Source organism: Desmodus rotundus, chromosome 5, assembly GCF_022682495.2.
Source record: "Desmodus rotundus isolate HL8 chromosome 5, HLdesRot8A.1, whole genome shotgun sequence".
Taxonomy (NCBI): domain Eukaryota; kingdom Metazoa; phylum Chordata; class Mammalia; order Chiroptera; family Phyllostomidae; genus Desmodus; species Desmodus rotundus.
The window spans coordinates 89,527,188-89,552,351 of NC_071391.1; the positions used below are offsets into that span (position 1 = coordinate 89,527,188).

General features: G+C 40.8%; 1 protein-coding gene across 3 annotated transcripts; it reads right to left on the minus strand.

The window, feature by feature from the left end:
* Nucleotides 1-2,820: 2,820 nt before the first annotated feature.
* On the minus strand, nucleotides 2,821-24,963 carry IFT46 (intraflagellar transport 46). Of its 3 annotated transcripts, XM_024570889.4 has the most exons (13): nucleotides 24,777-24,938; nucleotides 23,974-24,070; nucleotides 20,930-21,009; nucleotides 18,693-18,821; nucleotides 14,823-14,959; nucleotides 12,358-12,432; nucleotides 12,121-12,214; nucleotides 11,008-11,136; nucleotides 8,133-8,254; nucleotides 7,706-7,772; nucleotides 4,169-4,229; nucleotides 3,785-3,870; nucleotides 2,821-3,303 (listed from the first exon to the last, which is right to left on the minus strand). In XM_024570889.4, exons 3-13 carry the CDS (start codon nucleotides 20,972-20,974, stop codon nucleotides 3,208-3,210), a joined length of 1,041 nt encoding a protein of 346 aa, XP_024426657.2. In that variant the 5' UTR covers nucleotides 20,975-21,009; nucleotides 23,974-24,070; nucleotides 24,777-24,938; the 3' UTR covers nucleotides 2,821-3,207. The 3 variants fall into 3 exon arrangements, with proteins under 3 accessions (XP_024426657.2, XP_024426659.1, XP_045060022.2); XM_024570891.4 differs by lacking the exon at nucleotides 18,693-18,821 and having other exon boundaries at nucleotides 24,777-24,963; XM_045204087.3 differs by lacking the exon at nucleotides 3,785-3,870 and having other exon boundaries at nucleotides 24,777-24,941.
* Nucleotides 24,964-25,164: the final 201 nt, after the last annotated feature.

Genomic DNA, 25,164 nt, shown 5'->3' on the forward strand with positions numbered 1-25,164 from the left:
TTGTGAACTCACATACTTGCTAAAATTTATTTGTAATCCCCAAATCAATGTTTGCAGTGTTCATGACCATTTGTGAACATGCTCAAAACAGTGAAAATTAAAGGCTGAATAAAGCAACACTGTGCCTTTGGTCTAAGCTCTCACACTGTAAATAAAACAAGTGCCCTTTTCAAGGTCTATCTAATGCCATGATTTTGCTCATTGGTGGTGATTTTACTGAACATAGTTCTGAGGTGCCTTTTGGAAGAAGTGTTAGATAAGCTTCACTATGGCATGACTTATAGTGCTGGTGGCTGTGAATTCAATGAATCAGTGGTAGGTTGATGAAAATGTTATGATCAGAGGCATATAGGAGCCTAACCTTGTATTTGCCCTAGGAACAATAATTCAGTGTTGGCTAATGCAGTGTTCCCGGTGACTTTATAGAATATAACTACCATGAATAACAAGAATCAACTTATTAGTGCTAAGTCTTAGCTCTAGACAAAGAAGTCAATCTGTTTCTTAAAAATCTAACAGAGTAGGGAGAATAGCAGCAAATATCCATGCTCTTTTAAATGTTATGACTCTCACATACATGTATAATGAATGTGTCAGTTTATTCAACCGATTAGTGAGGAAACCAGTCAGATATTAAAATTGGTTCAGAGAGCATTTAAGTTGCTAAGTATTTATGAGCAATTAATAAAGAAATTTTAGTATAATATTGCTAGATTAGATACAAAACTGGTTAATGTTCTGCAAGGTATTAAAGTAAAATCACTGAAATTTAAAAAAATCTAAAGGAGAATTTGAGTTCCTATCACATTTTGCTTCTCTTTTTACCCTATGGGTTCAATGTGAGCATTAATGAAATCCATTTGAGAACATAGCACCTGGTCCCAATACAGTGTTAAAGTAAGGCCTTATAGCTCAAATGTTCCTGCTTCACAAATTCAAGCATAATGTGAACATCATAGCTGGTTTAAGAGTCTAAGAAATGATTCCCCTATGCTGACAGTGTAGCATTTTAATGTAATTTTCCTCTTCAATCAATTCTTGCCCCACTTTCCCCTATATCAGTACTTGGTTCCATTATCTATTCAGTTCCTCAAGACCCAAGACCTGGGAGTCATCCTTGATTTCCTTCATCCCCCACACCCAATCTATCACCAAGTTTTGTTCTACCTCTACTGGTTATTTGATGCCAACACCGGCAAGCAGTGTCTGCGGCGTTTGGCTGAGACAAGACAAATTCACACCGACCACCGAGTCCTGTGGAGGAAAAGGGATGGCACGGCCACTCTGTCACCAGACGAGCACACGGACCCTTGCCTTGACAAGCTTTTATTGGCTTAATTTGCATAGGAATACAGGGCGTATATGAAAAGCTCATCAATCATTATAAGGCAGTAATAATCAAATAGGTAACATTCAAAGAACTCTGAGGGCTTATTTTGAGTCAGGGTCAGATAGCTAAAGGACCATAAAACTTTGGGGAAACCAACTCATTTTATGCTTGGACCCTTATCATTTAAATTGAGGGTATTAGCAAAGCAGGTTTCAAAGGATTTTAAGCATTCTTTCTCAGGCCAGATCTCCCCAGGGAACCCACCCTTTCCAGCACAGGGCCACACCCACCTCCGGCATTGTTTCAGGCTTAGGTTGAGCAGGGGAAGTAAGGCAGCCAAGAGATTAGGAGACTTCTTGCAGACAGAATGAGGATTCAGGCCATGTCAAAGCTTAGGGGCAAGGGTCCATCATCCCCTTTCTCCATAGCCCCCCAAGTCCTTCCCTGAGGGCCCCCTCATGACCGTGCCTGTCTTAGGTCATCCCTCCCTTGAGGAATCTTACCTGTCATTGGCTAACTGGTCATGCACTGGGGGCCAGGCAGGGTGAAGTAAAGTGGACAGAGGCGGTACTCCTGCCAGGGAGATAAGCTTTGTCTCCTTAGTGGCTTAGGGTTTCAAAGTCTCTCACTCAGCCTTAGACATGGTGGGGGGGGGGGTTAGTCTCTGAAACCAGGCAGGTCGGTTTGCAACAGTTATTAATTTGTTGTCTCTTAGCCCTACACTCTCCCTTCTATACTCTGCTTTATACTGCTGGATTTTCCAGATTTCCCGGTCAGCTGTTAATTTCTGCCAATGGGAGGAGGCACCGGCAAGAAACGAGAAGGCTGGGAGAGAGGAAATAGTAGCCATTGCTCTCCGTTGCTGTAGCAGTGGGGACGAGGTTCACGCACCAGCTGTGCCTCCTCATGACACCTCCTTGCCATTCAAGACCACTATAGCACCTCTTCTAACGCCTGCAACGCATTCCACTCCTTTTAGCTTTTCATTCCTTCAGCACCCTGCATTCTCCGTTTTGTTTCTTCAGCCCTTCCAATACTTTTGTAACCAATTTCCCATATTTAATACCCTTTGTTAGAAGTTAACTAGCATGGTTTTTCACTTCTTGACTGGAGCATGGAGGATATAAACTCCAAAATATTTCCCAAATTTATCCATCTTTGCTACTACCACAATGCCCACTCTAGTCCAAGGCACAGTGATCTGTCACCTGGATCACTGCAACAGCTAGGCTCCCTGAGACCACAACCAGGCAGGTACCTGTGAGGTGGGCAGCATTAACTAGTGAGACCCCCTGAAAAAATAAGTTCTGGGAGAAAATGATTCCCCTCTACAGCCAATCTTGGAGGCTGGTGTTTGATTTCATTTCACAAAGTTAATTTGCTTAAACTGTTATTCACTTAATGCTTATTACTAGGCCAAGTTCCTTATCTCTGCCTTTTCCTCAGTCTGCCTTTTCTCTTTCATGTTATTAGAACAGCAAGACAACCTGAAAGATAAGAGCATTTTATTTGTAAAATCTTTGCCAACTAACTCAAAAATGAAAAAAAATTAATTCCATTGCTATTTCAAAACAAAAAATCTTTTCAACTTTCCTCCTAACTGAGCATCCTGGGATCCCAGAAATTCCAATTCATCTAACTCAAATCGTCATAGTGGTAGAGATGCAACATTCCTACGGGAAAGAAATCTTGAGACAGGCAGAAGCCATTTAATGAACATGCATAGTGCTTTCTGGAAGAGAAGGTAGTAGGACAAACACTGTCCCTGAGTCAGACTGTGATGCTGGCAGGATGCCAGGTGGCTGCTGATGATGTGTCTCCTCAACTGGGGCAGAAGAGCCAGCTCAGCCTTAAAACAAAGTCACTGGGGAGGTGTCTCAGCCAAAGGTTAACGTCTCCGCATCTCCAGCTTGGGAGGTAGAGTTGGATGAAGGGGTGAATGCTTTCTTGCCTTCAGCTAGAGCTTTAAAATGCTGTGAGGAAAGAGGAGAGGGAACATGGAATATTTGGGTTATGCTAGTTGCTACATTTTAGCAAGAACTGACCTCTTTACAACGCTTTAAGCTCCAATTTTCTTCCAATTCTACTTTCAAAACAATTCCTTGGTGTTATCTTTGAAAAACAGCTAGAAATTTGCTCTACCTCCTACAGTAAACCCCCTTCCCCTTCCTTTCTGCTTCCATTCATTAGGCCGCTTAGTTCTCCTGTAAGAATGAGTGTCTTCTATAGATCTTTACCTAAGCTCATCTAAGGCACACATCTCCTCTACTTCCTTTCCTCTAAAAGCCCCACTCCTGCCTGCTTTGCAGCTCTCTTAATTATGGAGAAGGGTAATGGTAACTCTGGGCAGAAACATCTTACATTGTCATAGGACACAATCACAGCCGACTCAGAATAGTGGAGACTGCAGCAATCCTCACTACAATTTAAGTCAATCTCTAATGCTAGACTCACCTGTGAGTTCTTGAATTCCGAGTAAAGGGAAAAGAGCAGGTGGAGAGACTGAATCCGACTCTTGTAGATAGGAATGTCTAGGATGGCTGAAATCAGGTACTCCCATGAGCAGAACCAAACAAAAATCTAGGACTTATGGGTCATTTCTGTTTAAGTTAGCCAATCCCCTCCCAGAAGGGATGTGTTACCATGGCTTTGGGAGTTCCATACCCAGCAGGTAGTTGCATAAGCCCAACACCACCCTTCAGGGCTGCCAACAGCCCAAGTGGCTTAGAGTGAAGGCTGTAACTCAGGATACCATCTTCTCAGAGTAAACAATCCTCTTCAAAAGCCCACAGTGGGTTTATCCACAGATGGGGACAAGGAAGGGATGGAAGAGCTTACCACAGATCATGTCAGTGTACTCTGCCAGGCTGCAATCAATCTCTGCCGTGGGCAGGCTCACCTAGGAAGCGCAAGGGATGCACCAAGGTTTCTCTCTCTGAAGAAAAAAGAGCTCCTCGCAAAAGTTGTACATATTATGGGCTAAAAGGTGTTCCCCCAAAATCCATATGTTGAAGTCCTAACCCTTAGCACTTCAGAACATGACTGTATTTGAAGATACACTCTTAAAGGAAGGAGAAAATTAAATTAAAAACAGGTTACTAGAGTGAATCCAGTATGACTGGTATGCTTATAAGAAGAGGAAATTAAGACATGGATACATACAGAGGGAAGACCATTGAAGACACAGGGAAGAGATTGCCAATAAGAAAGTTTCTGGAAAAAAAAAATCAACTCTGCTGACAACTTGGTCTCAGACTTCAAGCCTCCCGAAGTGTGAGAAAAATAAAATAAATTTCTGTTGTTTAAGCCATCCAGTCTGTGGTATTTTGTTATGGCAGCTCTAGCAAATAATACAACATGCTTTTTTTTCTCCGATCAGTAAAATGGATTTGGTTATATTCATTAACCACCAAAGTAGCAGATGATCTAACAGAACCAAAAAATTTTATAAGTAAAATATACTGCCATCCTATCTTCCTGTGTGTATGTGGGAAGAAGAAATTGGTACTAGTTTATACCCAAATATTGATAACTACTTGGTGTTAAAAGGCTTAACGGTCCTGCCTTGATCAGTGTGACTCAGCTGGTTGGACCTTGTCCTGCAAAGTGAAAGTCACCAGTTTGATTCCAGGCAATATGCCTGGGTTGCGGGTTCAATCCCCGGTTGGGGAGTGTACAGGAGACAACCGATTGATGTCTCTCTCCCTCTTTTTCCCTCCCTTCCCTTCTCTCTACAAAATAAATAATTTTTTTTTTTTTTTTTTTTTTTTTTTTTGCAAAAGGCCTAATGGTCCTTGGACATCAAAGAACTGGACATGATATCTCAGGTAACAGGCTCTGGATCTAAACAAGTTTATTTTAAGTTTAAAAACCATTAGCTTCTTAAACATTTTTGTTCTCTTTTTATAAAAATCAGAGTGTATGTAATTCTGCAATTTCCTTTTTTCACTTAACAACATGTCATCAATATCTCTTCATATTAGAGCAAAATAAGTCCAAATAATATTCCATTGTATTCCTATTCAATTCCCTCACTAGACATCTTTCCTCAGCTAAAGCTTTAAAATGCTGTAAGGCAAAAAGAGATTGTTCTTAAATTCTTTGCTTTTACAACAATTCCTCAATAAATATGTACAAAAAAAGAAAACCTCCCTTTTCATAGAGCTTATATTTCAGTTAGGAGAAACAAAAAATAAAATAAGATATACAATATGTTAGAAAGTATGTATTATGAGAAAAAGGAGGAAAAGAGGGTAGGGAACATGGGGAGTTGGTGTAACATTTTTAAAATGATGGCCAGGAAAGACTTATCAATCTTCTTTCTTCAGTTTTCTTTTTTTGACATGTAATAGCTCTTTGCTTGGATTAGTAATGTTGTTACATATATATGTAATTTTTCTCAGTCTACTATTGTTTTAACTTTGTTTACGGTAACTATCACATTTTTCCCTTTATAATTTTTAAGTTTCTTATTATGCTAAGAAACACCTACCTATCCTAACAGTATTAAATATTTGTCCCACTTTTTAAAATAGTACTAGTATGGCTTTACTTTTACATTAAGTGCTTAATTCATTTGGAATCCATGTATGTATATGGTTGGAGAACAAACCTAATTTTTTCATATGGCTAGTCAGTTGTCTCATCACAACCCAGTGTATCTTAAAATGCCCTGGCTGGTGTGGCTCAGTAGATTCAGTGCTGGCCTGTGAACCAAGAAGTTACTGGTTCGATTCCCAGTCAGGGCACATGTCTGGGTTGCAGGCCAGGTCCCTGGTTGGGGGCATGCAAGAGGGAACCTATTGATGTATCTCTTACACATTATTGTTTCTCTCCCTCTCTTTTTATCTCACTCCCCCCCCTCTAAAAATAAATAAGTAATATCTTTTAATAAATCTTCAAGAAAAATGAAATAAAATACTACCTTTCTTACACACCATAGGTTTGTTTTTGGATTCTTTTTCTCTTTTAAGATTTTTATTTATTTATTTTGAGAGAGAGGAGGAGAGAGGGAGAAAGAAAGAGACAGAGAGAAACATTAATGTGTGGTTGCCTCCCATGCACACCCAACTCGGGGCCTGGCCCACAACCCAGGCATGTGCCTGGACTGGGAATCAAACCAGTGATCCTTTGGTTCGCAGACCAGAACTCAATCCGCTGAGCCACACCAGCCAGGGCTGTTTTGGGATTCTTATGTACCACTCATCCATTTCTATTCCTATGCCAATGTTTCATTTACTATAGCTTTATAGTGTGTTTCTTTTCTTCTTTTTTTATTATTGATTTGAGAGAGAAAAAAAAACCCACAATGATTTATTGTTCCACCCATCTGTGCATTCATCGGTTGATTTTTATATGTGTCTTAACCAGGGATGGAACCCGCAACCTTGGTATGTGGGGATGAAGCTCTAACCAACTAAGCTACCTGGCTAAGGCTAAAATGTGTTTCTATTGTCTGATGGGGTAAATCCTCCATTATTTTTTCCTAAAATTTCCATGATTAGTATTATTCTTAAAAATCAATTCTCTCAGATAAACTTTATTACCAATTTTAATTTTCTAAAAAAAATGCAGTTAAAATCCTAATTGAAAGGCATTACACTTACAGAGTAAATTGACAGTCCTACGAGACTGAATCTTCCTGCTTAGGAACACGGCATGACTCATTCATTTAAATCTGTGTCTGCCCTTCCTTAAAATTTTATAATTTGTTTTTTAAAAAAATCTTACCAATTCTTATTAAATTTATTCCTGTATTTTTAAAATTTGGGGTAATTATGAATAGGACATCAGCTTCTTAGAACAGCATAAATAACTCTGTGGAAAAAGGTAGAGTCTAAAGTAATAATGCAGGAAGCATATATACATGTTCACAGAAATATTATCGTAATATTGTAGTTATACTGTATTTGTGAAAACTCAAAAGTGTAAACCACCCAAATGGCTAGCACAGAATAGATAAATTGTCATATTTAAGTAAGACAATATCATACGGTATTGAGAAAAATGTACAATAACAATGTATGAAACAATATGGATGAATCCCCATATGAATGAATAATATAGATAAGCAAAACAAATATGACACAAGAGTTCAATTACATTTAGATAAAATTCAAAAAAGGCAAACCTCATCTACACTGACAGATCCACGATAGTGGTTATTTTGGGACATGGGAGTAATGTTCTGGTTTTTGATCTAATGTATTGATTTACACTGAGGTGTTCAGATGGTGAAAATTAATCAACACATACATTTCCAACTGTGTACAATACATCAAGTAGTAAGTTAATAATGATAATATAGGAAGAGAGAAAACACTGGGCCCTAGAGTGAATGCCATACTTTCTTAGATCCTGCTACCTTCCACTCACCTTGCCCAAAAGCTCTTCAAACTCTGGGGACCATTCCTGCATCAGCATATCAATATCAGGCATTGGCCTAAAAGTACAAAGGTAAATATAAACAAAAAACATGGACAAGTGACATCAGCAACCTCTGGATCAGGATATTTAGGATGAAGGGGGGTTCTGAATCTGGCACATTGGGATTTCAGGTGAACACAGGGGGGCAAAACAAACTTACGCAAGGCCTGCAGTTTGAAGGAGTTGGCTAAGTAACAATACCAGATAAATCACAACCTTTATGTCTGCAATCTCAGCAAGTAGCTGCCAGGTTCCCTGTGACCTCAGGCTGATCAATGATGTCCCCAGGCTTTGGGCCCTCTTCTCAGCAGCAACAGGTTCACAAGTGGTGAAAGTTACCGTGGGTTACAGTGGTGAAGAATGTGGTATTTCTTACCTAGTATAATGTACAGTAGCAGGGGGTTTAGAACGATGTAACTCAGAGATGCTCTCAATCCATGTGTCAATGGCTTTGGGATTCTTTTCTGCATCTTCTAGGCTCTTTACTTTCATATGTTGCTAAAAAAACAAGGAGAAGCCTGACTGATGCCACTGTTTTTTTTTTTTAATGTGCATTTTTTAAATATATTTATTGATTATGCTATTACAGTTGTCCCATTTCCCCCCCCACTCCACTCCATCCTGCCCACCCCCTCCCTCCCACATTCCCCCCTATAGTTCATGTCCATGGGTCATACATATAAGGTCTTTGGCTTCTACATTTCCTACACTATTTTTACCCTCCCCCTGTCTATTTTCCACCTATCATCTATGCTACTTATTCTCTGTACCTTTCCCCCCCTCTCCCCCTTCCACTCCCCTATAGAAACCCCTTCATATGATCTCCATCTCTATGGTTCTGTTCCTGTTCTAGTTGTTTGCCTAGTTTGCTCTTGTTTTTGTTTTAGGTGTGGTCGTTAATAACTGTGAGTTTGCTGTCATTTTTACTGTTCCTATTTTTGATCTTCTTTTTCTTAGGTAACTCCCTTTAACATTTCATATAATAAGGGCTTGGTGATGATGAACTCCTTTAACTTGACCATATCTGAGAAGCACTTTATCTTCCCTTCCATTCTAAATGATAGCTTTGCTGGATACAGTAATCTTGGATGTAGGTCCTTGCTTTTAATCTTGGGTAATGTAATTATGATGTGTCTTGGTGTGTTCCTCCTTGGGTCCAGCTTCTTTGGGACTCTCTGAGCTTCCTGGACTTCCTGGAAGTCTATTTCCTTTGCCAGACTGGGGAAGTTCTCCTTCATTATTTGTTCAAATAAATTTTCAATTTGTTGCTCTTCCTCTTCTCCTTCTGGCACCCCTATAATTCGGATGTTGGAACGTTTCGAGATGTCCTGGAGGTTCCTAAGCCTCTCCTCATTTTTCCAAGCTCTTGTTTCTTCATTCTTTTCTGGTTGGATGTTTCTTTCTTCCTTCTGGTCCACACCGTTGATTTGAGTCCCAGTTTCCTTTGCATCACTATTGGTTCCCTGTACATTTTCCTTTGTTTCTCTTAGCATAGGCTTCATTTTTTCATCTACTTTTCGAACAGATTCAACCAATTCTGAGAGCATATTGATAACCAGTGCTTTGAACTGTGCATCCGATGGGTTGGCTATCTCTTCCTCGCTTAGTTGTATTTTTTCTGGAGCTTTGAAGTGTTCTGTCATTTGGGCCATTTCTTTTTTTTTTTTTTTTTTGTCTTGGCGCGTCTGTTACTTTAAGGGGCGGAGCCTTAGGTGTTCACCGGGGTGGGCTAATGCTGGTTGTTGTGCTGTGACCCTGTACGTGGGGGAGGGGCTGAGTGGGAGCAATGGCGCCCGCCTCACTATCCTCCGGTTTTCAATCTTTCACTCCAATACCCACAATCAAACTGGGCCACTCTGGTGCTGGTTCCCGAGTACGTGGGCCTGTGCACACTCTAGGCCCCTGTGGGTCTCTCCAACAACCTCTCCCGTGAGGCTGGGAGTCTCTCCTGCTGCCGCCCCAACGCCCACAGGCGTTTTCAATCAGAGGTTTGAGGCTTTATTTCCCTGAGCTGGAGCCCTGGGTTGCGCAGTCTGCTTCGCTCCCTGGTTTATCTGTGCGCGAATGTGGGGCCCCGGGGTGCTACCCACTGCTCTGCCTGCCCCGCTCTCTGCCACTCTGAGTCCGGCCCTCTCGGTTTATCTTCACAAATGTAGGGCCACAGGGTCTGCTAGTGCTCGGACCCCCTGCCCCGTTTGTCCCACACTCCGCCAGTCTCAGTCCCACCACGGCAACGTGAGTCCTCTCCACCCCGGTGCCCGTCTCCGCTCCTCCTACCAGTCTGGATGAATGTTTATTTTGTTTTTCCTTGGTGTCGGACCCCCTTGCCGTTCGATTTTCTGTCAGTTCTGGTTGTGCGAGGAGGCGCAGTGTGTCTACCTACGCTGCCATCTTGGTTCTCTCTGATGCCACTGTTTTTACAGTGACTCATCAAGGGCTATTTCACACACAAAATAGCTGATGAAAAGGGGAGCCTAATAGCAGCCACGTAGAGATTATTGGAAACCCTGATAAAATTTTCTAGCACCATGGGAAAGAAGCAGATCAATAAGAAAGAACTGACTATAATAAGGTACCATTTCACACCTATTGGGATGGCTAAAATAAAAGAGAGTAAGAAGTGCTGATGAAGACGTGGAGAAACTGAAACACTCATTCATTACTGGAGGGAATGTAAAATGGTTCAGTCACTTTGGAAAACCACTTTGACGGTTCCTCAAAATACTCAACAGTTACCATATGGCCCAGTAACCCCACTCCTACATCTATGTCCAAAAGAATAACAATATATGTCCATGCAAAAACACATACATGTTCATGGTAGCATAATTAATAAAGGTGGAAACTGGTGAATGGATAAACAGAATGTGATATGTCCAAACAATGGAATATTATTCAACCATTAAAAAAATAAAGTAGTTACCAGGGTCTAGGAGCAGGGGAGAATGAGAAGTGACTACTAATGGGTACGGGTTTTCTTTTTGGAAATATAAAAAAATAATATTCTTAGATAATGATGCAGATTTTTAGTATATTCACAGAATATACTAAAAATCACTGAATTTTATTATTTAGAAGTGTGAATTTTATGGTAGTTAAATTATATCTCAGTAAAACTGTTATGTAAAAGATAGTGCTGTCCTGAAGCCACAGCCATCCTTGTTAGCAGGAAGTCACTCAACTAAACAAATACCAGCAAGGCCTGTGCTCCAGCCTCTCTAGCTGGGGCCTGCACTATGCTAGTGTCTTACTGTGATGTTGTGCTGCTTGGAGTTCTCTGTTAACCAGAGTGAGAGCACTGTAGGGTCTGACTGCTTTGTAGAAGGCTCGTCTAATACCAATAGGCCAAGGTTGTCAGGCTTTCCATCAGGACGTGGGACCTGGTTAGGAGAAAAGTGAGAAAACAGAAAAAACATGAGAGGGACATAAAAAGGCCACACATCTTGATTCCAATAAGCTGAAGAGGAAGAACTCTTGTGGTTCATCACTATTACTAGTATTAAAGAGCATGCCTGGCCCCGGCCAGGTGGCTCCGTTGGTTGGAGCATCATCCCATACACCAAAATGTTGTGAGTTTTATCCCTGGTCAGGGCACATATCTAGGTTGTGAGTTTGATCCCCGGTTGGGGTGTGTACAGGAGGCAGCCGATCGATGTTTCTCTCTTTCTCCCCCACTTCCTCCCTCTGTAAAATCAATAAACATGCCCTGGATGGTGTGGCTCAGTGGATTAAGTACCAACCTGTGAACTAAGGGTCACTGGTTTGATTCCTAGTCAGGGCACATGCCTGGGTGGGGGGCCAGGTCACCAGTAGGGGGCGTGTGACAGGCAACCACACATCCTTGTTTCTTGCCCTCTCTTTCTCTCTCCCTTCCCCTCTCTCTAAAAATAAATAAATTTAAAACCTTTAAAAAATAAAATAAAATAACATAAAATCAATAAATATATCCTTGGGTGAGGATTTTAAAAAAGAAAAAAAGCATGCCTGTATAACATGCTGTACTAAAATCCTACCTAGAAAAACATGCATGATATTAAATATAAAGCTGAAGTGATGGATAATTAGATGACAAATCTATGACAAATTTTTAACATGTAATGAGATGATCAAGTATTACCTAATAGCAATGAATAAAATAATGGAGTAGAGAGCAAGTTTAAGAACTCTAATGAGAAAAAAATACAATAAATAATGTGAAGAAACTTAAAAAAATTAAATTACATTTTAAAAAGAGAACTCCAATGAAATGAAAAATATGTTTCAAGGGAGCTGATCCTTGTCAAGAAAATTAGAAGAACTGTTAGAGTAATATAGGGGTCAGAAGAAACATGTATCGACTCAATTTTAGGACATTCTGACTGTACCTTCAAGAATGCATCGATATCCCCAACAGCTGGGATAAAATCAGGAATGAAAGGTTTCAGTTTGTGGTCCAGGTCAATCAACTGAGGTGTATACCTAGGAGATATTGCCAAGGGAAGATGGATACAGAGAAACTTACTTTACTTTTCAGGTTTAAAAATCTAAGGAGAATGACCTTGTTTCAGACTAAAGGGCAAGGAAGGTCCTGGAGGGTTATGGTAAGAAGTCCTAATACTTACCTACTTATATATTGGAAGAGTTCCTTAACCTCAGCAGAAACTGGCAAATGTTCATAATCTGCAGGATCATAGGCTCTGGGGAAAGCAAAATATGATTCAAGGTGGCCAGTGAGGAGCAGATGTTGCTGAGCCCTGGTTCAGCCCTGTGTTACTACAATTACAGGGCACATGACTCTGAATCTAGTTTCTGCGCCACATCTGCCTTTCTTGGGTGGTTTGCAAGACAACTTTAAAATTGATTAAAATTACTTCTCAGTTATCTCTGACAGTAAAGAAGAATACAGTTGTAGAAAATCCAAAACATAATTTTTAAAAATTTTAGACTATAGCAGAAATTGCTTCCCCTTTTTTTGAATGAAAGGGATAAGAGAAAAGATGGAATGAGATATTAATTTCTAGCATGCAAATAGTTTGCCCCAAGACAAAAAGGAATTTTTACAAAGATGTTTTTCATAAAAGTAAAAAATTAGAAACAAATAAAATATCCAACATTTGAGTAATGGTTAGGTATGTTGAAGTTGAATATTGCAGTTATACTAAAAAATACTTGTATTGATACATGAAGTGTGTACAGTAAAAAAACCCCAAACAAACAGCCCTGGCTGGTGTAGCTCAGTGGACTGAGCATGGGCCTGTGAACCAAAGGGTTACCAGTTCGATTCCCAGTCAGGGCACATGGGCCAGGGTTGCAGACCAGGTCCCCAGTAGGGGGTATGTGAGAGGCAACCACACATTGTTTCTCTCCCTCTCTTTCTCCTTCCCTTCCCCTATCTCTAAAAATAAACAAATAAAATATTTTAAAAAGTACAACACATGAATTACAATTACGTAAAATTTAATAAACATTGATAAAATATATAAGTGACTGTGGAAGTTATTAATAAGGCTGTTCTGGAGAGAGTTGCTTAATAAAAAATTAAGTAGATTAATGACTTAATGTTTACATTTCCCTGATTGTAATTTATGATCATAAAGTAAATTGGGAAGCATGAAAAATCAGTCTGGTATTAACTTTCCTCATTTACTTAGTGTCTTCCTGGAAGCGGGTAACCCAAAGGTAGCTATTTTTATTTTTTTTCAACTAATTTAATAAGTTACACATGCACAGAATGCAAAATAAAAGGTGCAAAATGTGCCCTGGCTGGTATGGCTCAGTGGACTGAGCACCAGCCTGTGAACCACAGGGTTGCTGCTTCGAATCCCAGTCAGGGCACATGCCTGGGTTGCGGGCCGAGACCCCAGTGAAGGGTGCACAAGAGGCAACCACACATTGATGTTTCTCTCTCTCTCTTTCTCTCTCTTTTCCCCTCTGTCTAAAAATAAATAAATAAAGTCTTAAAAATAAATAAATAAAGACCTCAGCAGACACCCCCAAAATAAAATTCTTAATAAATAAATAAATAAATAAAAAGGTGCAAAATATATACAATGAAAAGTTATGTCTCCCTTGCCACCAACTTCCCCTCCCAAAAGTAATCACTATTACTAGTTTCTTAGTGTATCCTACAGATAGTTTATGTAGTATTTGCTTTATACACATGGTAGCAAAACATAAACACTTCTATACATTTTAAAAATCTAACAGCATCTCTTGGACAGTGTTCTTTACCAGTGCAAAGGGTGCTGCCACGTTCTTTTCCATGGCTAGATAGAATTCTACTGATTGGTTACATCATCATTTATTTAACCAGTGATTATATTTTATTATTTTTAAAAGATTTTTTAAATTTATTTTTAGAGAGAGGGGAAGGGAGGGAGAAAGAAGGAAAGATCAATGTGTGGTTACCTCTCACGCACCTCCTACTGGGGACCTGGCCCACAACCCAGGAATGTGCCCTGACTGGGAATCAAACCGGTGACCCTTTGGCTCACAGGTTGGCACCCAGTACACTGAGCAACATCAGCCAGGGCCCAGTAATTATATTTTAAATGGATGGGCCTTAGAATCCACTTAGATTAAAACCTATAGAGGTAGGTTATAACTTATCTAACCCCAGGGTTTGGAACAGGGTGAGAGGTTTTTTACTTAAGCATCATTTAGGAACTCTTTGCCTCAGTGTGGAGCTACCTATTCTCTGCCTGTCTAAAAAGAATTTGAACTTAAAGTTTTCTACTCCTATGCATGTATATTTTCCTTGCTAAATAGAAATGCTCTTGGTATATACATAAATTTATTTTCTTTTCCCCAAAATATAAACTCCCTGAAATCAGGGACCACCTTTTAGATTTATTCAACCCTCATGAACCCTAAGCCCACAAATGTTTCAAATAGTGCAAGTAACATCACGGGGCTCAATGAGGCAGTGGAGCCAGAAAAGAATGAAAACTCATTATGGTGGGTTTTTGAGATGTGAAAATCCTAAATAGAGATCAAAAAAGAGATGCTGGAATTTCACTTTTAACTGATATCCTCCTAATCAGTGTTTTGAAGAGGGTGTTCTCCTTGACAAGGGTGGTTTTCTCACCCTTCCAGAGGGGCTCCATGTTCTTCATCATCATCTTCTTCATCGGAATCAGTTTCAGATGAGTCATCATCATCATCATCATCATCATTTTCACTAAAGCCCTGTTGAGGTGTCAGCTGAGAGGTCTTCTTCTTCTCCTGAGATAGGGCAGGGTAAGCAAAGAAAGGCCCATATAATGAAAAATTTAGTGTACCTATGCCCAGTTCCCTCCTACGACTCTAACCAACACCCTGCCACCTGGCACCACATCACTAGAGAGAAAGCAGCACTCCCCAGAAGGCCTTGAGAACCACCTCCTGTTCCTACTCATTGCAAAATCAGTCCCCTTTTCTATAACCATATTCTATTTCTCTGCTTGAGGTTTGAGTATAAATTTTATCCAATGTATATCTATTTTACCTGTTACTAAAGAGATCCTAAAACCTCTGCATAAACTATCCAGTAGGTTCAACTATAAAATGTGGGCACTTTTGGAGAAAGGCAACTCTAAATTGTTGTTTTGGAAGGAAATGGGGAAAGATGAAGTGGGGAAGACAAACTTGAGGGAATCTTAATACTCAAAGATCACAGGGAGGAAATTTAATATTTAATTTGCAAGATTGCCCAGAGTAAGAGTAACCATCAAAAGAAGAAAGTCGAGGCTAAGGGTCAAGATGGCAGTATAGGCAAACACGGCTCACTTCCTCGCACAACCACATCCAAATTACAACTAAAATATAGAACAACCATCACTCAGAACCATCAGAAATCGAGTTGAATGAAGTCTGACAACTATCGAATTAAAGAAACCACATCCATCCAGACTGGTAGGAGGCACGGAGACGTGGAAGGAGGGGTGGAAACATGGGACAGGCTGATCCTACAGCTATGCTGTGGATAAAAACTCGAGAAGGATATTTTGGGAGCAAAGAGTACCAGCCCCAGTCCAGGGTTCCAGTGCCAGAAAGGTAAGTCCCCAAAACTTCTGGCTACAAAAACCAGCAGGGACTGAGTCAGTGGAAGAAACTTCTGGAGTCTCAAGAAGTTCCTCTTAAAGAACCCACGCACAGACTCACTTCAGACTCACCACTTAATGAGCTCCGGCACATTGATAGAGGCTTGAAAGGTACCAGTGGCAAATGGGGAGGAAGTGAAGTGTCAGGCATCAACGTGGGAGCTAGGGGACAGCTTTCTCCCAGACAGAAAGGTGAGCCAAGGTCATTGACCTTGTTTGGAAACCTCCCCCCACAGAGCCACAGAACCAGCAGTCTGGCGCCATATTCAAGACTCTATCAATCTGGCTCACACTGTTTGCCCAGCTCTGGAGATCCCCAGACACTATGCCCCACCCAACTTATGTGCCCACCCAAGCTGCTTTTCCATATGAATGGCTGGTCTTGGCTCATGCTTCACAACATCTTAAATCCTATCAAACAAGCAAAAGCCAGTCTCAGTGAGCCTCCAGCCCCTGTACCTCTTGCTACGTGTCCCCAGGCCCGGCACTAAAAGCAGGCAGCCTAGGTTTATAGCTTGGCTTTGCCTGGGAATCTCCAAGCCTACCACGAGTAGCAGCCGTCTCAGATTTTTTATAGGTCATGCACGGTGGCTCTGGGCAAAACACAGGTGGGGCTGACCTTGGCCTACACCACCCGGGAAATCTCAGAGGCTGTGCACCAGTAGATATCAGAGCACCACCACCCTGCCCCTACACAGCTGATCCCCCACGGAGGGTGGAGGTTGGTGGTCAGTGGTCCCTTGCAGCTGACTGACCTGGGTAAATCCCTCCCATTGACCTGCCAACAGTAATCAAGGCTCAACTACAAGAGGAGGGTGTACCTCACACAGCCCACACAAAGGGTGCACCTTGAGTACCCAGCTTGGGTGATAGGGGAGGCTGTGCCAATGGACACTACAGGACACCTACTACATTAGGCCACACTACCAAGACAGAGAGTCATAGCAGCTCTACTTAATACACAGAAACAAACACAGGGAGGCTGCCAAAGAAACATGGAGACAAAGAAACATGGCCCAAATGAAAGAACAGATCAAAACTCCAGAAAAAGAGCTAAACGAAATGGACATGAGCTATCTATCACATGCAGAGTTCAAAACACTGGTCATAAGGATGCTCAAGAAACTTAGTGAGGACCTCGACAGCATAAAAAAGTCCCCATCAGAAACAAAGGATACACTAATTGAAATAAAGAACAAATTACGGTGAAACAGCAGTGGAGTGGATGAAGCTGAGCATCAAAACAATGATTTGTAACATAAAGAAGCAAAAACAACCAATCAGAACAAGAAGAAAAATGAATAAAAAAATGAGAATAGTTACTGTAAACAGCCTCTGGGACAACTTCAAGCGTTCCAACATTCACAGCATAGGGGTGCCAGAAGAAGAGAGAGTCAAGAAATTGACTCTATTTGAAAAAATAATGAAAGAAAACTTCCCTATTTTGGAGAAGGAAACAGACATGCAAGTCAGGAAGCACAGAGTGTCCCAAACAAGATGGATGCAAAGAGGCCCACTCCAAGACACGTCATAATTAAAATGTCAAAGGTTGAAGATAAACAGAATCTTAAAACCAGCAAGAGAAAAGCAGTAGCCCCTGCAGAAGAGTTCCTTACCTACAGAGGAGTTCCCATAAGCCTATCTGTCAGCTGAATTCTCAAAAGAAACTTTGCAGGCTAGAAGGGATTGGCAAGAAACATCCCAAGTCATGGAAAGCAGGGACCTACAGCCAAGATTGCTCTACCCAGCAAAGCTATCATTTAGAATCAAAGGGCAGATAAAGAGCTTTCCAGATAAGAGAAAACTAAAGGAGTTCATCATCACTAAACCATTATTAAATGAAACATTAGAGACTTATATTAAGAAAAAGATCAAAACTATGATCAATAAGATGGCAATAAATACATATGTACCAACAATGAATCTAAAAAACATACTAAGCAAACAAGAGAGACAGAATCATGGATATGGTGAGCATTTTGATGGTTGCCTGATGGGAGGGAGGTGTGGGGGGAATGGGTGAAAACATGAGGAGATTAAGAAGTACAAATAGGGCCTTGGCTGGTATAGCTCAGTGGATTGAGTGCTGGCCTGCAAACCAGAGGGTAACTGGTTCGGTTCCCGGTCAGGGCACATGCCTGGGTTGCAGGCCGATTGATGTATATCTCATACATTGATGTTTCTCTCTCTCTCTCTCCCTCCTTTCCTCTCTCTCTATAAATAAATACATAAATAAATAAAATTACAGAATCGCCATGGGGATGTAAATTCCAGTGTAGGAGATGGAGTAATCAAAGAACTTACACACATGACCCATGGACATGAACAAAGGATGGTGTGGGGCTCGCCTGAGGAAGTGTGGGTGCTGGGTGAGAGGGGAAAAAGGAGGAAAATGGGACAACTGTAACAGCCTAACAGATAAAATATGATTTAAAAAAAAAAGAGTTCATAATTAACCCCCTGCCTTAAGTTTTTTTTAAACAAATCTTTTTCTTAAGTTGTTTTTTAGAGAGGAAGAAGGAGAGTGTGGGTGTGAGGGAGGGAGAGGGGGGTTGAGAGAGAGAGAGAGAGAGAATTTGCTGTTCCATTTATTTATGTATTCATTGGTTGATTCTTGTATGTGCCCCGACCTGTTCGGGGATCAAACCCGTAACCTTGGCATATCAGGTCAACACTCTAACGGAGCTACTCAGTCAGGGCTCCCTGCCTGAATTCTGATCAGCAGTTCCAGGAACTATGAGTTTTCTATTTCCATTTTCTTCAGTGGGTATCTAACCAATCCCTATTTCCCTTTCCTTCCCCCATAAGTTAAACACAATGGCTATACATTGTTTCTCAAGATAAGAGGCTCTTCTATTATTGGCATTACAACCTACCTTTCTGAGCTTCTGGTTCTCTATGCACCATCCCACCCTCTCAAGTCCATGAGCTGGGGTCTGATGGTACTTGGGGCTTGCAGGGGCAGTTGGGATGGGGTCCGTGCCTTTGCCTCTGTAGCCTGGAACCTGTGGAATGCCCTCACTTAGGACCTGAAGGAGGACCAATTGGCCCTCTTTAAAAGTAGTTTTGGAAGCTTGGTTTCCATATGCTATATGGCTTATACTGAGGTTAGTATACATTCTTGTATGGTAAAACAGCTATTGGAACGTAAAATTGTGACAAATTATAAGACATCAAAACTACTTTTGGTCACAGATTTATTATACATAGATAAAAATGTAGTTTTTAAAGATTTTGTTTATTTATTTTTAGAGAGAGGGGAAGGGAAAGAGAAAGAGAGGGAAAGAAACACTGATGTGTGAGAGAAACATAGATAAATCAGTTGCCTCTTGCATGCCCCTACCTGGGGACCAGGCCTGCAACCCAGGCACATGACCTGACTGGTAACTGAACTAGAGTCCTTTAGGTTTGCAGGCGGGTGCTCAGTCCACCGAGCCACACCAGCCAAGGCTATAAATATATAGTTTAACTAATCTATAGTATGTGTGACAGGTGACACACAGTTGCAGAATTTATTCAGTGACTAAGACTTATTGGTATACAATTAATAAAAATCTCCTATTATGTTCTTTCTTAATATAAAATCTGCCAAAATTACACTTGGTTCCATGGGAAGCAATCTGGCAAAGGGAGCTTTTTAAGAATATTAATTGTCAGTTTAAAGATTATTCAACGCTGGCTGGTGTGGCTCAGTGGATTGAGCACCAGCCTGCAAACCAAAGGGTGGTGGGTTCTATTTCCAGTCGGGGCACGTGCCTGGGTTGCTGGCCAGGTCTCCAGTAGGGGTTGTGCGAGAGGCAACCACACATAGATGTTTCTCTCCCTCTGTCCCTTTCCCTCTCTAAAAATAAAAATAAAATCTTAAAAAAAAAAAGATTATTCAAAAATGGATCCTTTCTGCAGACTCTGGGTGCATACAGAATTGGAAACATAAGTGAGTCTTGAATATTGACCACATCATGATGATGATTAGAAAAACTTTGGCTGAACATATAAAATTAGGAAGTTAATTAAGAAAATTATTCACTTTCGTCCGCTTCTTCAAAGTTATGCTTTGCAAAATCCCTGATCTAAAGGCAAAGGACTTTAAAACATTTTTTAAAATTTACTGATTTGAGAGAAACATTGATTTGTTGTTCCACTTTTCTATGCATTCATTGGTTGATTCTTGGGTGTGGCCTACCAGGGATAGGATCCACAACCTTGGTGTGTCAGAACGACACTCCAGCGGAAGCTACCTAGCTAGGGCTAAAGGGGACTTTATATACCACAAATTCTTAAAAAAATTACATTGTGGGTTAGATGTTAAAACAGCACACTAGTCACAAAGTGGTGTTACCTTAAAATGTTACATCTTAGGTGTTTTATGAAATCAGCCTATAACACTACAGCTTTCTGCATTGCTTCAAATATTCTTCTTCACTAGAGTTTTAAAAGCTTCTGTTCTTAAAGGACAACTAAAATGTAACCATTGGATCATGTGATAAGGCTGAACACAATGATTGTTAAACAGAGCACCTGCAACTTTTGGAGCTGTAGGCATCTTTCTGTTTTGTCTCAGAAACAGGGTGATTCTCTAGGTTCATAGAATAAAAATAAAGTGACACTTGGGTCTTAAGACTTCAAAATTGAAGTCTCTTTCACAAAATATTGGCAGTATCACAAATTGTTGACAATAAACAAATGCCTAAAACCATTAATTCCAAACTTGCTTTATTAAGAGAATTACTTGGAGTGCTTGCTAAAAATATAAATTCCCAGGCTTTTACCTTCAAGACTCTGATTCCATAGTCCTGGATGGGAGATGGGAATCTGCATTTCAAAAAATGAAGTGCCCCATATTGATTCTTACAATCAGTAAAGTTTGCAAAACACTGGCCTACATTACATGAAATTCCTCACCAAAAAGTCAGCTGTAGTAGTAGTCTCTATTCCTGAAGAAGAATAAAAATTTTAAGGCTCGTTCTTCCTGATTGTCCTCCAAGAGCTCAGAGGTACCCAACCACTGCAGGTGAATATTCAAGACATATTTACTAGTGAACCAGTGTCATCTCTAATTACTAAAAAAAAATAAAAGTAGATATTCCACAACAAGCCACGGGTTATACCACACCTTGCTATCTTCCTCTTCATACTCATCACTGCTGTTATCAGCCATAGTCTTGTTAGGAGAATGGGCAGAATGAGGAAGTCCTTAGGAGAAAAGTTTTCCCTTTAGGTTATTGTTAAAATGATTTTTAAAGACAAATATTTTTAGTTTATATTATAATCTAATCACTTTATGGAACACAGTTTATATGAACATCTAGCTAAAGGATAGGAGACTAAACTCCAGTCATGGCTCTGTCAATTCAACATATATTTACTAAGCATTACTGTGCTTATGTCATGGGGTTGGACATTACACTAACTGATTATCTGCTGTTACATAAATAGTATAAAATCTGCCCTTAGTTTGCACATTGGTAAAATGAGGTTAGTAATTAGTAAAGTGAAAAGAGTGCTGGGTTTATAGTCAGAATACTGGGTTTGAAGAACAACTCTATCACTTGGACAAAATGACTTAACTTCTCTGAGTCTCAGTATTCCCATCTCTAAATGAGGTCAATAATACTTTTCACTCAAAACTGCTGTAAGGATCAAATGAAAAAACTTACATGAAAGAAACTTACCTAGCTCCTGTCAAATTAAGTCACAAATATAAACCTGAATCAGTGCCCATAGAGCAATAAAATATTCTGAACAATTAACCCAAAATATTCACAACTAGATCTAAAATGTTAACGGGCATGACTTCTAAATGAAATAAATGCCAATTAAACACCATTTTCTAGCCTACTAAATTGCCCAAAATAAAAATAAACTATCATGTCCATAGCTGGCAAGATTAAAAATATGGTCAAGTTAAAAACCTGGGTGTCTAGGTATACATATACCCAGAAGATTAAAAGCATTGATTCAGCCCTGGCTGGTGTGGCTCAGTGGTTGAGTGCCAGCCTGCAAACCAAAGGGTCGCTGGTTTGATTCCCAGTCAGGGCACATGCGTGGGTTGCAGGCCAGGTCCCCAGTATGGGACACGTGAAAGGCAACCACACATTGATACACATTGATATTCCTCTTCCTCTCTTTCTCCCTCCCTTCCCCTCTTTCTCCCTCCCTTCCCCTCTGTCTAAAATAAAATCTTAAAAAAAAAAAAAAAAAAAAAGCATTGATTCAAACAGAAACTTGTACACCAATATTCACAGCAGCATGTTCATAATAGCCAAAAGATATAAATAACCCAAGTGTCCAACAGGAGATGAATAGATAAACAAAATGCGGCTATATAGACAATGGACTATTATTCAGCCATAAAAATGGAAATTCTAATACATGCATGGATGAACCTTGAAAACATTATGTTAAGTGAATTAAGCCATACTACGAAAGGGCAAATATTGTACGATTCCACTACAATAGGCAAATTGGCAACAACAGGCAAACTCACAGAGACAAAGTAGCTGGGAAGTATAGGAGGATGGGGAGTTATTAATTAATGGGTATTTTTCATCTGTTCAGGGTGATGAAAAAGTTCTGGAAATAGTAGATAGTTACACAACAATATGAATTTATTTAATGCCATTGAATTATATACTTAAAAAGGGTTATTTTAAAAAGTATTTTTTAAATTTATTTATTTTTAGAGACAAGGGAATGGAGGGAGAAAAAGAGGGAGAAAAATGATGTGAGAAGACAATCATCAATCAGCTGCCTCTGTATGTGCTCCATCTGGGACCAAACCTGCAACCCAGCCATGTGCCCTGACTGGGAATCAAACTGGTGACCTTTTGCTTTGGGGGAAGACACCCAACTGAGCCACACAAGTCAGGGCTAAAATGGTAAATTTTATATTAGGTGTATTTACCACAACAAACAAACAACCCTGAATGTCACCCTTGATTCCTAACTTAAGAGCCAAATGTAATCCATCAGCAAGTGTTAGTGATTTTTTGTCTCTCTATTCTCAACTTCTTCACCCCAGCCAAGCCACTGTCACCTCAAATCAGCCATTGCAACATTTCTTCCACCTGGTTTCCTAGTTCCACTTTTTAATCCACCCCACATGTAACAGCAGCACAGCCTCTAAAGCAATACTTATTATGCCTTCCGCCTACCCCTGCCTACCTTCTGCTTGCCTTCTCTGATATCACTCCCTCCTACCATATGCTGGTGTCTTTCAAGTCCTCACACTAACTTAAGTTCTTCCTAGCATCAGGGCCTTTTCACATTTCACTTGCTCTTCCGTTTTTCTGGCCTACTTTTCCTCAATGTCTGGATGCTTCCCATCTTTCAGTCTCAATAGCACCTTAGGTCATCCCTGGCTACTCTAACAGTGGGGTTGAGCTCTGGCCTGTGAACCAAGTTTGCTGGTTGGATTCCCAGTCAGGACACATGCCTGGGTTGTGGGCCAGGTCACCAACTGGGGGTGAGCGAGAGGCAACCAATGGATCGTTTCTCTCTCTCTTTCTCCCTCCCTTCCCCTCTCTCTAAAAAAATAAATAAAACTGGAAAAAAAAAAAAAACCCACTGGTCACCATCATTCTCCATAACATCAAACTCTTTGCCTCTATCAGTGCATTTACCACATTTGTAATTATGTCTGTTTATTCATTTGTCATCTGTCTCCCATGATTACAAGCATCAGGAGGGCATGATCAATGTGCAGTGACAAGCATAAGGCTGACACATAGTATGCATTAAAAAAATGCACTGTTGAATAAATGATGATATCAAGTCCTCTTAAAATATTCCACTGAGATTTTTGTTCAGATTGTAGGTTAAGGCCAGGTTATTGAAGCATCTTCAAAGGTGAGAAAAACCGTTTTAATACATTTAAAAAAATGACACTCCCCCTCCCCAGCAGATTGTGAGCAGAACAGTATCATGAAGTAAATGGTGACTGGGAACACTAATCAGGTTGGAAGAACCCTGAAACCTGGGTGGCTGTCTTTTCTTCCCCTTAACTACGTAGAAAACAGAAACAATGGCAAGTGAGGTAATGACTCTGAAAGCAAACATTTGCTATTACAAAATAGGAATTTCATGGAAACAATCATGAATCCCTCCTGCTTTGTTCTTAGAACCATTTTTCTTCTTTCCTCTTAATTCCTCTTTTACCTCTGTATCTTGGGGTTGGAGTATAAATACTTGCAACCTCTTCGGAGTCGTTAATCTCTAGACGCTCATCGTATGTCTGGTTCTCAACAATCTTGGTCTAAACAGAAGGAGACATGATTACATAGCTCATGTTATGGGACATTAAGCACTCCGTGGAGAGGTGCGATTCCAAACCAGCATTATTCCTCCTCCTTACCCAATGCATTATTTTTACATGAAACTTTCACCCCCATTCAAACTTTCCTTAAGGCATCTTGGTCCTAGGTCATGCAGTTAAGTCAATCTGCTGCAGCCCTTATATAGGAACTGCTGACAGGCTGGCTGAGTAAGGAGGGAATCGTGAAGGGAAACAGCTAATTTCTGCACCAGCACCCCAAAACTGTTAAGATACACCCACAGTGGGTGGCATAACGGTGTTCATATGCAGATGGCGACTCTCTCCTCAGGTTATGCCAGCTTTCCTAAGGCTGTCGAGGTTTCTCCGGGAAGGCTGTAGAGGCTCTAGAAAGAGTTGTCTCTGGAGTCACCTCGTTTGCCGGAAGACAGAGGAAACTCCAGTCTCTCGGGCCCATCCAATAATCTGAAAGCATCACTCTCCTGCCCCGCCCTCCACCCTTGTCCGGCGGGTCCGATCCCGAAGAAAAAAAAGCAGGTGGTGCCGTGAAGAAAGGAAAGAAGGAACGGTTGTCATGGAGATGAGAAAAGATTATGGGGCGATTGGAAGAAGGGAAAGGGAGTCATCTTAAATTCCTCGTGGAAGGGAAAAAGGAAGTTCTCTTTCTGCTAGTATGAGTACAAATTACCTGTAGCCCCTCTGAATCCGTCTCCTCTCTAAGAAAAGAACCCCGGCCTACGGCAGGGGTCTCACTCGGATCTCCGGCCCGGCCACTTCAGGGATTCTACCTGGAGCAACCCGCCTGTTGTTAGTCACTAGGTAAAAATAAATAATTAAATAAATCTTAAAATCGCGGGACTTGCTTTCGCTCTCGCGAGACATTATCCTCTCTCGTGTCACTGCCTTCCAGCGAAGAATTCAAGGACCTAGAGCGACTCGGAAAAAGCCTCTCTGGGCGATCTGGTCGCCTGTTGTCTATGGTTTCAGAAAATGCGTTTAATGCGTTTGTGGCGGCACCCAGCGGCCACGGGTGGCAAAGCTGGATGATGAATTTAGGTTCATATAGTTAGCTCTTC